The sequence below is a fragment of the Prionailurus viverrinus genome, unplaced genomic scaffold (genome assembly GCF_022837055.1).
Source record: "Prionailurus viverrinus isolate Anna unplaced genomic scaffold, UM_Priviv_1.0 scaffold_42, whole genome shotgun sequence".
NCBI lineage: Eukaryota > Metazoa > Chordata > Mammalia > Carnivora > Felidae > Prionailurus > Prionailurus viverrinus.
In genome coordinates, this window is record NW_025927609.1 from 2,251,682 (window position 1) to 2,267,828 (window position 16,147).

Genomic DNA, 16,147 nt, shown 5'->3' on the forward strand with positions numbered 1-16,147 from the left:
TTCCCAAGGTGGCCTCAGACAGAGGCACCTCCTGCTCGGTGCGGTGATGCAGGGCCCGGCCCGGCCCCGCCCTTTCTCACAGGGGCGACATTCTCAGCCTCTAACCTTGGACAAGACCCTGACGTTATGAAGCATATTTGTTGCTGAAAACGTTTGTGTGTGCCGGTTGAGACGTTACAAATATATTCATTGTGGTTGTTACTGGTCATATTCTGGTGTTTTTATGTGCAAGGATAGCCTTTCTTTTATCCCGTAGGACGTGGGAGTGTGTGTGAGGAAGATAGGCAGGACAGGTTGTCATGGTGGGTGTGGCCCGTGTCCCCTGTGCACATGTGGCCCCTGTGGGTTCGTGACTGCCGCCGGCTGAGAGTGAATACCGCTCCCCCCCGATGATAGCCGCACCAAACATCCCAAACCCTTGCAAAGCGTAGACTAGGACGGTTGGTAAACAAAGGGAGAAAGAGCTGAATGGACAGCACAGAGGCCAAGGTCCGATCCCCGTTCGAGGCCTGCAGCCCACGGGTGCTCCTTAAACCAGAGGCAATTGCCCGTAGGAAGTGGGATTCCCACTCGCCACGGGCCCCAGTGAGGACAGACGTGTTACAGAGCACCGACTCAAGCTGGCTTCAAGTCACGTGTAATGAATCCTAAAGGGACCTTTCCAGATTAGCCAGAAACTCCCCCAAAGTGAGGTAGACTTAATTAAACAGACCCAACTTATCCTGGGCGTCGCAACTGGGGTGAGGGGAGCCTCGGGGCCCACGCTTTGCGGGAGAAAAGTGGGGTTAAAATTGGGCCTTCTCAAGATAAAAAAAAAAAAAAATACCTTGAAGGAGAATAGAAGTTGTAATGGTTTCGACTTGGCTGGGCCACGGGGCCCGGATACTTGTTCAAACGTTATTCCGGACGCTTCTGTGAAGGTGTTTTTTGGATGAAATTGACATTTAAATTGGTGGGCTCGGAGTAAAGGAGACTGCCCTCCATAATGCGGATGGGTGCTACCGGCTGAAGGTCTGTGTCTCCCCAAGATTTACATGTTGAAATCCTAACCCCCGAGATGGTGGTGTTGGGACATGGGGCCTTCGGCAGGGGACTCCAAAATGGGACCAGCGCCCTCATCCACGAGGCCCCGGAGGGCCCCCTCGCCCCTTCTGCCACTCGACGCTGCACTGAAAGTGTGTGATGAGGAAGAGGGCTCTCACGCGACCCTGCAGGCCTCCTGCCCTCAGACTTCCCGTCTCCAGAACCGTGAGCAACACGTTCCGGCCCTTTAGAAGCCATTCGGTGTATGATAGTGTGTTATGGCAGCCCGATCAGACCGACACGCGGGCCTCTACCGGTCCACCGAAGGCCGACTAGAGCCAGCTGACCTCCTCCGAGCAGGGAGTTCTTCAGCAGGCCGCCCGCGGGCTCCACTCCTCCCCGGGTCTCTGGCCAGCCAGCACACCCCCAAATTGTGAGCTTACCAAGCCTCCATGATCCCATGAGCCCCTTCCTTGAACTAAGTTTCCCTCTGTATATATAGGCACATCCCGTGGGTTCCGTTTCTCTAGAGAGCCCTGATTAATTCAGAGGCCTTCACGGAATCCCCAGGAACCTTCTCTCTTGGGTGGACGGGAGGACAACGCTGGGCTTTGATGTCACAGGTCTTGGGTCCAGGGGCTAATTTAGCATGATCTGTAATGGAACGGAGGCCACAGGAGCCCCAGAAAAGGTGGGGAGTGGAGACCACATCATACAAGCACAGGTAAGACCTTCCCGGTAGGTCAAGTTCTGGGGCCAGTCTGACAAAAATGTGAGCTCATCACAACTGTCTGGACAGGGTGAGGTGACGGGGGTGGGGGGGATAGGAGGGTGGGGAGGGGCTGACTCCAGGCTGCTTCCACCCCAGGGAACCAGTGCTGTGGGGCCAATGTGTTAGTGTCCACTTTCTTTTTCTTTCCTTTTTAATTTTTTAATGTGTATTTATTTTTGAGAGAGAGACAGAGAGACAGAGTGCGAGTGGGGGAGTTGCAGAGAGAGAGGGAGACACAGAATCGGAAGCAGGCTCCAGGCTCCGAGCTGTCAGCACAGAGCCCGACGCGGGGCTCGAACCCCCAACCCGGAGGTCATGACCTGAGCTGAAGTGGGACGCTCAACCCAGCGAGCCCCCCAGGCGCCCCTGGTGTGTGCTTTCTATCAGACTGCTCCCAAGTAGGGGCCCAGAGCCGCTCAAACAGCAGAACACTGTCGATCCTCAAATACCTCAAAATTCACCAAGTATTTAATCCCACCCACAGATCCCAAAAGATGTCCCTGTCCTACTCCCTGCAGCCTGTGAATGTCACCTTATATGGCAAAAAAAATGTAGCTGACATTGTGAAATCGAGATGGGGAGGCTGTCGGGAATTACTGGGGGGGGGGGAGCTAAATGTGATCACAAAGGTTCTTATGGGGGGAGGCACAGGGAGACTTGACCTCATACAGAGGAGAAGGTCATGACCCTGGAGACAGAGAAGCAGCTGCAAGCCGCGGGAGCCTGGGGCCACCAAGAGCAGAAGACATGGGAAGTAGCCTCATGTCAAGTCCCCAAAGGAGCTCTGATTCCAGACCTCCAGCCTCCAGAACTTCGAGAGAATACATTTCTGTTGTTTTAAGACGCCAAGTTTCGGTGATTCGTTACGGCTCGCCCAGGAAACTGGCACACGCACCAGAAGGGTGGGCTCTCTGGGACCAGGGACGCCCACGTGTCAACAGCAAGGCGCTGTGCCAGACCCCAAGGGAGCTGCTCAGGACAGCTGACAGGAAGCCCGGGTCTCCAGCAGCAAAGTGCAGCCTGCTCCTTCCTCGTCTGTGCCAAGGACTTCCAATTCCCAGCACGAATACAACCGCTGCTTGGTGCCCAGGGAGGCCTGGATGTTCTCTCTCTCCGCTCTCTGACCGCCTGAGAAACAGGGTCACTATCAAGGGGAAGAAAGGGAAACCTTTCCTCCACTGCAGGAAGCCTTCAGAGGAATGTTCTGTTTTTTTCCACTTGTCTGAAAATCCTCGTGCCAGTATTGGTGTGAATGTTTTATGTGTATCCGCTCACAATAGCCACGTATTAAGTCAGCTGCTTTTCTGAGGAAGGTGTTGTAACTGTCTCCACTCCGCAGATGAGAAAAGGCAGGCACAGAGGAGTTAACTAACTTGTCTCAGGTCACACAGCTCCTGAATCCAACATGCACTCATCAGGCTGAGGTCCCTGAGACTGGTCTTGGGTGCGCCACTTCCCCCAGACCCGGGTCCTGCCCGGATGCCCCTTGCGACCCAGCTGCTGCTCTCCCTGCCACTCCTCTACCTGCTCAACAAACAGCGCTTCCTTGGTCCGAGTCCCCATTCTTGGCTGGCCTGGCAGCAGCACTTGACCTTCTGGGGTCTGCGGCGAGGGGTGGGGGCCCTGCTCAGGAAGCAGAACCTGGTGCCTCCCCACCAGTCACAGCACCCCTCAGCTCTGCAGATTAGCCCCTGCCAGCCCCCTCCCTCCCGCCTCCCCGCTGCCGTGGGGCAATGCCCGGGCTGCATCGAGGGCCTGCGTTTCCGGGGCCCACCCGACTGGGCACCTTCCTTCCCCTCGCCTGCGACTCCGGCGGCGATCGCACTGGGGGGGGGGGGGGGGCGGCAACCAGACCCGCGGAGTGGGCTCCCCGGGGAGCTTCCGGAGGTGGAGCGCCACCCAGGCGCTGGCCAATCAGTGCAGCGTAGCCCGTCCCCCGCCCAATCAGAGGGAACCCCGGCGCTTGTGGGCGGGGCTGGACCCGCGAGGGCCGGGAGGTGGAGTGGCTCCCACCCGGCGCTCTCGCTCCTCACCCGCGGGCTCTCCGCTGCCAGTCGCTGCCAACCCAAGGGGCAGCAAGGCCACCCGCGTCGTGTCCCCTTCCGGACCCGCTGGGTCTGAGCCGGTGCCCTTCCCCCAAGCGTGTCCGGCTGCGCGCAGAATATGGCCCTGGCGTTCTGGTTCCGGGAATAGGAAGCGTCCTGAGACCTCTCTAGGATTTGATTCACCCCCACACCCTGCTCTCCCAGCCGTATCTTACCTTTCCTGCGGGCCCCCATCTCCCGCCCCCTTCACGACGCCGCCACACGCCGAGTTCGGACGGCCCGGGCCCTCTCCGGACACGTGAATGGAGCCCTGGCCTGGCCCCCTGGCCCTGGCTCCCCGGCTAAAACGGAGGGCGGCCCCGCTTGGCCTGGGCACGCCCTCCACCCAATTTCCCAGAGGCCCGGAAGGGGTGAAGCCCCAGAGCTTCGGGACTGCCGGCCCCGCCCCTGCCTGGCCGCGGGTCTCACCTGCAGGTTCCGCCCCTCCCCGGCCGCCCTCCCCGGCGGTCTACCCCAGTCTCCCGGGCCCCGCTTCCTCCCTTGTTTCCCCGGGAATGTTCACTTTCCCGGGGCGGCCTGTCTGTTTTTAACAGTCGGTCCTTGGCGCTCACAAAGGACCTGGCCCGCGGTGGGTGTGCGCTACATCTTTGGTGAACGGAGGACGGGCTGCTGGAGGTGGCTGCGCTCAGGGGACCCCTCCTCGTTGGCCCTCACCTCCAAAGGCCGGCCTCTGCCTCCCCATCGGGGCGCGGACGTTCTGCGCGACACCGGGGGGCAGCACTTAGCCTCCCACGGCCCCGCCAGCCCCGCCAGCCTCCCGCAGAGCCCTCGGCCGCCCTCCTCCCCGGGACCACGCACCACCCTCCCAACTCGGCGCCCAGCGGCTGGGGAGGGCTTAACTTTGTGGAGCCTGTGACTGAGCTTCCGTTTTTCCGAGCCCCGCCTGCGGCCAAGGGCGTGGGAGGGACTGGGCAGGGGGTGGGAACAGGGGCGAGGCCCCGGGCGGGCGCCGGGTAAAGTCAGCTCTTGCGATTCACTTAGCGCGCAGAGCGGCGGAGGCGCGCAGTGAGACCTGGGCTCACGCGCTCCGACCGCTCCCGCGGCCCGAGGTCTTTCTCGCTCCGACGGCTCCGGCGGCCCGAGGTCCCGCCCCCACCATGCGGCTGACAAGGTGAGCGTGCGGAGGCGGGGAGGACGGGTCCTGCGGGTGCACCGGAAGAAGAGAAGCTGGAGCAGGGAGCAGGATCCCCGGGGGGCCGGGTAGGACCCCCCCGCCCACCTGGCGGCGCCGGCCGGATCCGCGGGCAGGGCCGGCCGCTGGGAGCGCCGCTGCGCCGGGAGCCCTACCTGCAGGAGGGTGGCCTCCGCCCAGCGGCGGGGCGCGCTGTGGGGGGCCGACGGCGGCGCGTGGGTGTGCCTGGGGGCGGGTGCCCGCCGCGAGAGGGCGAGAGCGAAAGCTAAAGGAGAGCAGCCGCGCGCCGCACTAAGGGGACGAGGGCACGGACTGCCCAGCGGTGGGGCGCGACCTCGCAGTGCCGTGGCCGCTCCCTCCAAGGCCAGCCGGTGCCCACTGTTGGGTGACATGTCCTCCCGTCGGCAGAACCAACCCGGAGGAGGTGCGAGGCTGGCACCCCGGCTCAGCTCACCGCTCGCGGTGCGGGCTGGAGAGCTGGGTGACTCTGCCTTGCTCTCCGCTTTTGGCCAGAGCGCCCCCTTCAGGTCAGGTCGGGGGCGTGCCAGCCTTGATAAGCTGGCTGCCACCGGGTGTCCCCGGTTATAAATGCAGGTAGTTACAACCATTTTCTCAAGCGAAGAAAATACGTCCTCATGGTCACCCACACCCCAGAGTCTGGGGTGTAGGCTGGGGACCAGGTGGGCCAGCAGGGGGCCCAGGGCGCACCCAGGGAGCAGGCCGACCCAGCTCCCTCCCCAAGGCCAGTGCTTGTGACTCAGGTTGCCCCCCGATAACCAGAGGAGGCCCAGCAGGTGTATGCTCCCTGAATCCTCAGTGCAGAAGGGGGTCGGAGCCACCAGGGTGTTCGCAGCTCTTGTGTTTTGGAAGGTTGCTCTGGCTCCAGGGAAGGGGGCTGCAGGTGGAGGTTATGGGAGCTGTCCCCGCGAGCAGCAATGGTGGCCCCAACAGAGACAGGAGAGACGACAGGCCTGTCTGCAGGCTGTGGCCTCTGGCGTGAGGGAGCCCCTGGTGGCCTGGGCCCAGCTCGGCCGGACAGCCATGCAGACCTGAGTTTACTCGGCAAGGGACATGCGTCTGTGCACATTCAGATGACGGCTGTGGCGGGCGAGGCAGGGGTTTCTCTGGGGCCAGAGCTCAGCGGACACAAGCCTGGGAGGCCTTCAGGAGGGGGTGGCTGGGCTGAGCTGCACACGGTGTGGAGTCCCTGGGGTCGAAGGTCTGGGTCGAAGAGCCTCGGAAGTCCCCAGAGGGGTTTGCTGGCCCCGGGCAGCTGAGCCACCCGCCTGCTCTGGAAGAGCCACCAGATGTAGTTTCAGAACAACCGTGTCCTTTCAGAACGCCGCCCTGCGCTCAGTCGACCCTGCCGCGGGGCGTGTTACAGCCTCTCTGTCTCCCCAAACCTAAGTGTAACTCTGACTAGAAACACCCTGAAAGCGTATTCTCCTTTTTTCTTTCTTTTTTGTTTAAGATTTATTTACTTTTGAGAGAGAGAGAGAGAGAGAGAGAGCACAAGTGTGGGGGGGGGGCAAAGAGAGAGAGGGGGGCAGAGGATCCGAAGCAGGCTCCAGGCTCTGCGCTGACAGCAGTGAGCCCGACGCGGGGCTCGAACTCACACACCGCAAGATAGTGATCTGAGCCGAAGTCGGACACTTAACTGACTGAGCCACCCAGGTGTCCCTGAGAGTGTATTTTTCTGATTTCATATAGTCTTTTGGAATCCATCCCCGGCAAAAGCCAGGCGGGCACAGGGTTGAAGGCAGTGGCTTGGGGGGTGGCTCCCTCCACCCTGTGAGCTGGCTGGTGGCTCAGGACTTGCTGTGCGTGGGGGGAGGGCGCGTCCGACGGGCTGGGCTGTGGGTGTGTTCACATTCCTCTGTGGGCATGAGCACCGCTGCCCACGAGGTTTGGGAGGAGCGGGAACTCACCTGCCTTTCCGGTCGTTTCCTTTCAGCGCTGGAATGTTCCTGCTCCTGTTCAGCGCCCTGCAAGCCAGTAAGTTCAGAGAGGCTCCTGCCGGGGCTGCGGATGCGGGTGCCACCTCACTGCGGCCCTTCTGGCCTTTGCAGGGGGCCCTACGGGAAAGCGGGGCTCGGCGCCTAGGGGAACGTGCAGATTCAAGGCCACGAAGGGGCCGCTTGTGCAGCCCCTGCAGTTCTTGTCTTAGTTCGTGTTTAGCGACAGTCGCTTCCATCCCTCCGCGTTCCAGATGAGCTGGGGCTTCCCATTTCTCTTGACCCCTTTGCCCCAGTCAGCCCCGGGGAGCCTCCAGAGCCACCACCTTCCAGAAGAGCAAGGAACAGGGATCTGGCACCACAGCCGAGGCTGAGACCTTGCGGAGCCTTCCAGCCCCGAGGGTGGCAGGACAGGGGACACGGGCATTGCCATGGCCGCACCGGTGGTGCGGCGGCTCTAGACTCGGCACGTGGGCCTTTCTGATGCCCTGCGAGCAGCGTTTTAATACAATGCTGTTGCTGAGAAACTGTTTTCTTGTAAATGTCCTAATTAAAAAAAAAAAAAAAAGCTTTTTACGTTGAGTTAATTATAAACACCCAAGAGGGGGCCCAAACCGTGCAGAGCTGTCCTGGGTGCCCGCCCCTCCCCCGACTCCTCCCGATGCCGGCCTCTCCCACCAGGGCGGAAATCCACGCTGGAGAATATAGTGCTTTCCCAAACTGTTTGAATTTTAAACATGCTAGCACATTCCTACGTCTATTTGATTAATGCATTAACATTTCTTTTTTTTTTTTTTTTAAATTTTTTTTCAACATTTATTTATTTTTGGGACAGAGAGAGACAGAGCACGAACGGGGGAGGGGCAGAGAGAGAGGGAGACACAGAATCGGAAACAGGCTCCAGGCTCTGAGCCATCAGCCCAGAGCCTGACGCGGGGCTCGAACCCACAGACCGCGAGATCGTGACCTGGCTGAAGTCGGACGCTTAACGGACTGCGCCACCCAGGCGCCCCTGCATTAACATTTCTACTGAAATGAGTCAGAATAGGTGTCCGATTGACCCTTGCTACCAAAAAGCCTCCCTCCCCCTAGTTAGAGAACTTCGCGGGCTGGGACTCAACCATAGCAAGTAAATGTCGTGCTTTCTGAACCACAACAGATGTTCAAGAGAAAGAAGTCAGGGCGCTGGTGGGCAGCGACGTGGAGCTCAGCTGCATTTTCCCCGAAAGACACAGTTTTGATTTAAATGACCTTTATGTGTACTGGCAAACCAGTGTCGTCGGCACACCGAAGACCGTGGTCACCTACTACCTCTCCGGGAACAGCTCCGCGGGCCACGAGGACAACCGCTACAGGGACAGGGCCCGGCTGTCGCTGGAGAGCATGAAGCGGGGTGATTTCTCTCTCCATCTGCACAACATCACCCCCCAGGATGAACAGAGGTTCAACTGCCTGGTGTTTAGGAAATCCCTGGAGTTAGAGAAGATTCTGGATGTCGTGGTGACGTTACACGTGGCAGGTAAGACCGTGGAAGCTGACGGGACAGACCCCACCCCAGCCTTGCGTCCCAGAGGAAGTATTAACGAGGCCCATTCTCGGGCTCATTCACCTGTTTCTTCCGTAAAGAACGTCCTAGTCTCTGCCGGCGGGTTTCTGTCCAACCGAGCGGGAAGCTGAACTGGTTGAAAACTCATTCAGCTCCTGGGAAGTTTTCCGTAGCCTGAGGTCACCTGGTGTCACAGAAGAACTCCTAACCTTGCTGTCTGGGCCTTAAATTCTGCATCTCAAGTCCAACTAGGTGTTCTTAATGAAATTAGGAGAGAATGCTGCAAAGCACCAAGGGAGATCCGAGTTTAGGAAGAAAATTAAAGTCAACCAAGGACCCCGGACCCTGTCCCCTCCGGAAGGCCTGCGAGCCTCCCGTGTCACCGGAGATCCACACGCGCCCCGCCTGCTCACATGGGGGAGGGGGTGCGGGCCCAGCAGCCCTGCTGGGGGGCGGCGGTGTGTGCGGGCTGCCCGGCCCGCAGCCCCGGTCCTGCCTCTCCCCCGCGGTGAGGGCACGCTGGGCCACCTCCCCTCTACCCTGGCCCTGGGCACCAACCACGTGCCCCTCTGTTTCTGACCTTCAGAACCTGCCTCCCTCACCACCCATCTCCCCCCTGCAGCCAACTACAGCATGCCCGTGGTCAGGGCCCCAAGCGGCCCCTCCGAGAATGAGGAGCTGACGTTCACGTGCACGTCCATGAACGGCTACCCGAGGCCTAACGTGTACTGGATCAACAGGACGGACAACAGCCTGCTGAACGAGACCTTGCAGAACAACACGGTCTCCTTGAATGCACAGGGCTTGTACGACGTGGTCAGTGTCCTGACGATCCGGCGGACCCCCAGCGTGAACGTCGGCTGCTGCATAGAGAATGTGCTCTTGCACCAAAACCTGACGACGATCAGCACTCAGGCAGGTAAGGTCCCCCGGGGTCTGTCCCCTGACACCGACCCAAGACTGTGGGCCTGCGGTGACTCAGGAGGTCCTCTGAGCCAGAAGACCGAGCCCCGGCAAGGTGCCTGGGCAGTGGCTTCCGGAAGCTGGAAGGAAGGGGGAGGAGGTGACAGGCAGCACTCGACGACGAAATTCACCACGGCTGCCGAGGGCAGGAATGGGGCCGGGCGCTCAGTGCTTAAGTGGTTTCACTTAATCTTCGCTCTCAAGCTCAGGTTTGGTGACTCACTTCACAGACGAGGGGCTGAGGCCTGGAAGGTTGTGTAGGACCGGGCAGCGGCGGCATCAGGGTTGAAGGCATGGCTGAGCCTCTGCCGCTTAGAGGGCCAGAGCGCCCCTGCTGGGGTTCCAGCCGCCGGCAGCTGGCCTGGCTGCGGGCTCGGGGCTTCCCCATGGGAGGGGTGCAGGCAGGCGACTCCACAGAGGCCACGGGCTCTCTCATTCTGCATCCCTGTCACTAGTGTTGAGATGACAGGTCCCCCTGGGTGGAGGCGGGAGAGCTCCACGATGGACTCTGTGGGCCTGCCCGTGCCCTATGGGGCCCCGCACAGGTTGGAGAGAAAGCATAGCTCCTGGTTCGGGCCTTATGAGAGTCCCAGGGGGCAGCGGCAGCAGTCACGCCGAGCACAAGCCCCTGAGTGTGGGCCCGTGAGCCCGCGTGGGTCGCATGCTGTGAGACTGGCCCTGACCCCCAGGAATCCTTGCGGGCCCGACATCTTCCTCCCTGAAGTCAAGGCACGGCCTCGTGACCCAGTGGTCCTGGCCTCTCTGCCCAAATGGACCAAGACAAGGGCTGTACCAAAAAGCCTGCCTCTGATGGCCGCCTCCCAGCAGTGGTCTCCCCGGCAAGGCGGCCCCGGCAGCAGGTGAAAGGGGAACCAGAAGGTTCTCTTAGGGCTGCGGTCTCGGCTCCTGTGCTGTGGGATGGCTGGGAAGCCCGTAAAAGTCCCCAAGCCCCGACCCATTGGATTTGCTCCCCTGGGCTAGCCGGGCACCAGGACATGTTTAAAGGCTTCCAGATGATTCCAAGGTGCATTCAAGACCTAGCCACTGAGTGGTTTCTCCCATTTTGGAGACGTACGGGGCGTTTATCACAAGCTTCCCTTCCTCGTGTGCCCGGGAGAGCCACTTTCCAAGGGGCTAAGCAGTCACGTTAAGAGAGGACGGATGAACCCTTCATGCAATGTGGGGGGGTGGGGGGGGGTAGGGACGCAAAATGGTGCAGCCACTTTGGAAAACAGCCTGGCGGTGACTCTGAAGGTCGTCGTGGCGTTTCCATGTGACCCAGCAATTCCGCTCCTGGGTTGTACACCCGGCAGAATTGCAGATGGACTCACATGTGCGTGAATGTTCAGAGCAGCATTACTCACAATGAGCAGCGAACGGATGAACACTTCCGTCCAGGCACTGATACTCACTGCCGCGCGGCTGGAGCTGGGGAACGCCGTGGTCAGTGAGGAGCCAGAAAGCACACACGCCGTGTGACCGCGTTGATATGAAATGTCCAGAATAGGTCAATCCTTAGAGATGGAAAGTCCATGAGTGGGGGCGGGGGCAGGGGAAGGGCATTGGCTGCCGATGGAGACGGCGTCTCCGGGAGCGACGCAGAAGCTCTGCACCCAGACGGTGGCGATGGCCGTGCCCCACTGGAAACGTACAAAATGCTGCTGCTGTGTTCACTGCGTTATGTGACTTTTGCCTTTCTTTTTTTAAATCTGTCTATAAAACTAAATAATAAAAATAAAAATAAAAATAAAATGATACATTAAATCACAGTAAACATTTTTTTGAAAGCCAGGAGGACTCTGTGCTTCTCACCCTGCCCTGCCCAGGTGGCGGCGGCTGGAAAGGGCTGGGGTTCCAGGTCGCGAAAAGGTGGAGTTCCGCCCCTCCCCCCCGGAAGAGCCGCAGATTTTAAACGTCACAAAGCAAAGCCAGGGAAGTTCTGAGGCCTCGGTGCCTCCCTCGGTTTTCTCCTGCTCAGGATGGAAGGGGTCCCTCCCCTTTCCTCCCCACCCTTTCAGTCTTGTGTTATTTTCCTCTCCCGTAGAAACGGTCACCGGAACGGAATATGGCATCACCGAGAGCCAAGCCGATGCCCCGAAGAAACAAGGGGCGGTCCTCAGCGCCCTCATCGTGCTGGGCGTGGTCGTGGCCGTGGCCGTGGCTACAGGCTGGGTGTGCCGAAGCAGGTGCCCCCCGCGGGATCCACGCAGGTACCCGTTAAAAGTTCTGCAAGACGTCGCTTTCCTGCGAAGTGCGGCTTTAATAGCGTTCACGCTCACGAGTTCTAGCGGCTCCCCCACCTCTGGGACGTGGGTCCTGGGCGTGGCCCCTGATGTCGTGGGCTCCATATTTCTGACACAGCCGAGCCGAGGGCGCCGTGTGAGGCTTTCTCCCAGTGTGGGGTGGGAGTGCCAGCTTCTGAATTTAGACGTCAGGATGGAGCCCATTTCTATGGAGGCCAAGCCGCCTTTGGTCCTGACGAGGCTGTTGAACTCTGGCCAAACTCAAAGGGGTTTAGAAAGATTGAGAAAGGCTGGGTGTTGACCCTACAAAACAAAGCAGCAGAACTCACAGAAGAGGCAGGAAAGCCCAGAACATGAACACGGTCACAACCATGTCAACCAGGGTCAGTAGGGAAGGCCCTGAGCGGGGGGCACAGGGAAGAGACATCTCCCCAGCTCGGCCTGGTGGGCATCCCCCAAGATACTGACAGAGTTGGGGATCTTCCGGGTCTTCCGGGAGGGTCGGGGCACGGGGAGCACTGGTTCCCTGATGTAAGTCTGCATGTGCTGCTGGAGTTTCTGGTTTGTTGCCAATGCCTTCATCCCAGAAACACTTCCCACGGCCCATGGCCCACTGCCGATCTGGCCAGGCCCTGGAGAGGCGCCTTGAGTCCGGAGCACAGACCTCTTACAAAGCATCTTCCCGGAAAACCAGGTGGCCCGAGGGACCCTCCCCTGTGAGTCTGTTCCTGCTGTGCGTGGCACCAGGGGCCACTGGGGACTCTAGAGCAACGCCTCTCTACCCCTGCTACCTGCCCTGAGTGTTTCCGGTTTGTTCCAACAGGAGCTGGGCTGCAAGGCCAGAGCAGACGTTCTCTTCGGTGAGTTTGCCAAGAGGGAAGGGGGCCCGTGGACAACAGGTGCAGGTTCATGTGAGCGGATGGCTGGGCGGTGGCTTTGTCAGTGTTGGCCTCTGGCACGAGCTATCCTCGATGACGGGGAGCTGGATGTGGACATTTTCAGAAACACGATGAGCCCCTAGAGAAGGCAGGTCACGCTTTCCCCTTTGGCATGCAGTCCTATCCTTGTATACACTTGCTGACTGCCATTGGGTCACAGAATTCTCCAGACATCCACGAAAGCAGTGAGCCTCTGATGATGACCCCCAGGCACGTCTGCCAAACTTCATCCCTTCTCCCTGGGCCCCCTCCTCCCTACCCTTCCCACCCCACCCCCACGGGGGTCTCAAGGGAGTCCGGACGCTAAGCCCTTTGTCACAGAACAGTTACTCCGGGTCTCCTGGTAGAAGCAGGCAGCCGCTGTCCCAGGAGCAAAGGTCGAGTGATTCCCACCCAGTTTGGGAAAAGCGTCCACACACAGAGCCTCCAGTTTCCCAAGTGGCAGGTGCCTCAGGCTGCAAAGGGCAGTGGGGCTCGTAGGCGGGCTGGCCCGCACTGGACACTTTTGGCAGACGGCCACCCCTCTCTGAGCCCCGTCTGCACCCCTGTGAGCCACACTTGTCCTGGGGAGGCTGGGCCGGGCTGAGCCTGGTCACACCGGTGCTCCTGAGGCCACGCAAGCCAGTTTCAGACAACTGCAGAACACAACTTGCCAAAACACCAGGGCCCGCCTGTCAGGCAAAGGACACTGTTTGTGGGTTTTCCGAGTTTCCGGTCCTTCGTTTCCACCATCCTATGTCCTGAGAAAGCAGCCGCCCGCCCCCGAGAGGAGGGAAGCAGTCACAGTGCTCCGTGACGCTCTCCCTTCTGTTTCTTTCCAAGACCGTGTCTGATGAGAACTCACCACCCGGAGCGTGGACAGGGTTTCTGTGAGATCCCACCAGGAGGGATGGCGGATGGCAGCTTGGGAATTGACTCTGGCGGACCTGGTGGCCAAGAGGGGACCATCTGCCCCCATCGGTGCCATTAACAAGGGGGCTTCACGGACACGGAGGCTCTCTGGCCTGGAAGGGACACGTAGGACCGTGCCTGATCCCAGGGAGAATGTTCCAGGTGCCGCCCGGATCCTGGAACGAGGACCTCTCACAAGGGCCAACAGCTCCAAACGCACATGCCCCCAAGTGAGCGGGCTCCCCGCCTTTGCTGCCAAATGCAGGAGGAAGGTGCCTCGTGATGGCTCCTCCCCCCGCCCCGGCCCCCCGGAGCCCACGGAACCCTTCTCAATCCCAAAAACGCGTGGGGGTTTTGGGGGATGGGGGCTTTCTGAGACCAGAGGAAGGGCGGCTCCTTTAGGAAGGAGTGAGGCGAGCTGGGTCTCCTCCAGGACCTCCCCTGCCGGCTGGAGGTCACTCAGGGCTGTTGTGAGAGGCGCACGCGCGGGGCCCCCTCCCCTCCTGCACCCTGAGCTGCGTGTGCGTGTGTGTGTGAGTACGTGTGTCTGTGCGTGTGTAAGTGTGTCCAGAATGCAGGAACCGGTCAACACCGGAAGGTCCCTGGGAGCTACTTTTCCTCTGGGATCTTCACCGGGGAGAAAACCTGACCTCGCTTGTCTTAGTCGAAAGCTGGATGTCCCTCCTAAAAAGGCACAGTGGAGTTTTTTCGAGAAGACAACGTGCTGCTGGGACCATCGTGACAGAAGCAGGGAAAAGAGCAGAACGCAGAAACTTGCTCAGGCAGGACTGGGGACCCGTGTTTCCAGTGGACACGGGCTTCACTGCGTGGCCATCGAGGTCCTTCAACTTGGTGCCGTGACGCGCACGGAGGGGGCGCTCTCCCCGCAGAGTGGCAGCCGTTCCAAATGTGGCACTAATTCCATGCCACCCTCCGCACCCGTCACCTTCCCCCGGGACCTGCACGGCTGCCGTGGAGCCCACGAGGCCCAGCGGGGGACGGGAGAGGCGCGGTGGCCCAAGTCCACCCAGGGGTGTGCGGCCCATGGCCTCGACCCTCGCCGCGTGGTTTCCATGTTGTTGCCCCCCCTGAATCTAGCAGCTGACGTTTCTGGAAGGTTCTGCACAGCCGGCTGCCCACTAACCCTGGTGTGCACGCCCCTGGGAAAGGCGGTGTCCCGCCTGCGGTCATTCAGCACTGGTGGCGGCCGTGATGGCAAAAACAAGGACCAGGCTCAGTGGGAATGCTGAGCCCAATCCATTGCAAGAAGCGTTCACTGTGTTTGTACCCAAAACTCCTTGCCTGGCTGTCACAGCGTGCTGTGGACTGCACCCAGACTTTACCCGAAAGCATCAGGAGAGGCGTGTTCCCAAAGGGGGACGAGAAGGTCGCCGACTGGCATCCGGAGCAAACAGCAGAAGGACCATTTGGGTGCAGGCAGGGGCTGTGGAGCCCGCCTATGGCCTCGGGCAGGGGTGCCGGCATAGCCGCCCTCCCCAGGGGCCCCCCGAGTCCAGGCTGAGGGTCCCGCACCTCCTGCAGCCCGCCCGTCCGCAGCAGACCCTGGTCACTGGGCGCCCACCCAGACGGGACGGAACGGGGTCTGTTTCCAGCGCTCCCCTGTCCAAGCGGGCTTCTCCCTGGGGGTGGGGGGAAGGGGGGCCAGCTGCCCAGACCCCCAGCCGCTCTCCCACCACCGCCTGTTTGTGGGTCTGCCTGGACCCGGGGCTCCCAAGGGATGCCAGCAGGGTCCCCCCACTCCCTCGGGCCTGGGAGGGTGCACAGTGACCCCTTGCCCTTTGGCCTGGACGTCTCTGTCCACTCCTTACACTGCACTGTGGACAGGCCGAAGGCCAGTGTTTTTACATCTGTTTCTGGAAACCTGATTTATAAGAATAACAAGACAGAAAGTGGTGTCTGTGTCCAGTGGCTTGGGTCAGCGTGACAGTCACCTGCACGCGCAGCTCGGCTCTTCCTTACTGTCGGTGTCAGGGGTGCCTGCAGGGCTCAGCCGGGTAGGCATCTGACTTCGCCTCGGGCCATGATCTCGCGGTCCGTGGGTTCGAGCCCCGCGCCCGGTGTCGGGCTCTGTGCAGACAGCTCTGTGCAGACAGGCCTGGAGCCTGCTTCGGATTCTGTGTCTCCCTCTCTCTCTCTGCCCCTCTCCCATTTGCAATCTCTCTCTCTCAAAAATAAACATTAAAACAAAAAAACCTTACTGCCAGCCTAGGGACCCTGCCCCTGTCCCATTGGTTTTCACCCAGGAAAGGTCTGTCCCCCAGGGGACGCTGGACACGGTCTGGTGGCAGTTTTGGTTGTCACACCTGGGGTTGCCACTGGCCTTTAATGTGTAGGGGCACATGGGATGGCCCAGCACAGAGAAGTAGCCACGTTAGAGGTCAGTGGCCCGAGAGTCAGAACCTGTGCCCTCCGTCGTCGCCTTCCTGTGGGAGGCGGGGGGGGGGGGGGCGCTTCCTGTCCCCATCCGCGCTGGGGCCCCTGCCCACGGCTGGCTGTGGCATAGGTGAGCACGGGTTCCCGGTTAACAGGTCCAGTCTGGGGAACGCCCTCGCTCAGGG

The 16,147-nt window shown here is 60.5% G+C and overlaps 1 protein-coding gene and 1 long non-coding RNA gene across 4 annotated transcripts; one reads left to right on the forward strand and one right to left on the reverse strand.

Annotated features, from left to right (window-relative positions):
- Nucleotides 1-2,241: 2,241 nt before the first annotated feature.
- On the reverse strand, nucleotides 2,242-4,246 carry LOC125159124 (uncharacterized). Its single transcript, XR_007149701.1, has 2 exons — nucleotides 4,056-4,246; nucleotides 2,242-3,189 (listed from the first exon to the last, which is right to left on the reverse strand). It is a non-coding gene; the product is annotated as an uncharacterized LOC125159124 (long non-coding RNA).
- Nucleotides 4,247-4,817: 571 nt separating this feature from the next.
- Nucleotides 4,818-15,482, forward strand: ICOSLG (inducible T cell costimulator ligand). 3 transcript variants are annotated; one of them, XM_047847047.1, is made up of 7 exons: nucleotides 4,818-5,011; nucleotides 6,987-7,027; nucleotides 8,147-8,506; nucleotides 9,156-9,452; nucleotides 11,289-11,706; nucleotides 12,563-12,599; nucleotides 13,500-15,482. In XM_047847047.1, the coding sequence occupies exons 1-7, from the start codon at nucleotides 4,998-5,000 to the stop codon at nucleotides 13,548-13,550; spliced, it is 1,218 nt and encodes a 405-aa protein (XP_047703003.1). In that variant the 5' UTR covers nucleotides 4,818-4,997; the 3' UTR covers nucleotides 13,551-15,482. The 3 variants fall into 3 exon arrangements, with proteins under 3 accessions (XP_047703003.1, XP_047703005.1, XP_047703004.1); XM_047847048.1 differs by having other exon boundaries at nucleotides 4,825-5,011; nucleotides 11,541-11,706; XM_047847049.1 differs by lacking the exons at nucleotides 12,563-12,599; nucleotides 13,500-15,482 and having other exon boundaries at nucleotides 4,819-5,011; nucleotides 11,285-11,586.
- Nucleotides 15,483-16,147: the final 665 nt, after the last annotated feature.

Coding starts and splice junctions, on each gene's coding strand:
- ICOSLG (XM_047847047.1), top strand. Junction 7,028..8,146: donor GTTCAGCGCCCTGCAAGCCA/GTAAGTTCAGAG, acceptor GAACCACAACAG/ATGTTCAAGAGAAAGAAGTC. Junction 12,600..13,499: donor CAGAGCAGACGTTCTCTTCG/GTGAGTTTGCCA, acceptor TTTCTTTCCAAG/ACCGTGTCTGATGAGAACTC.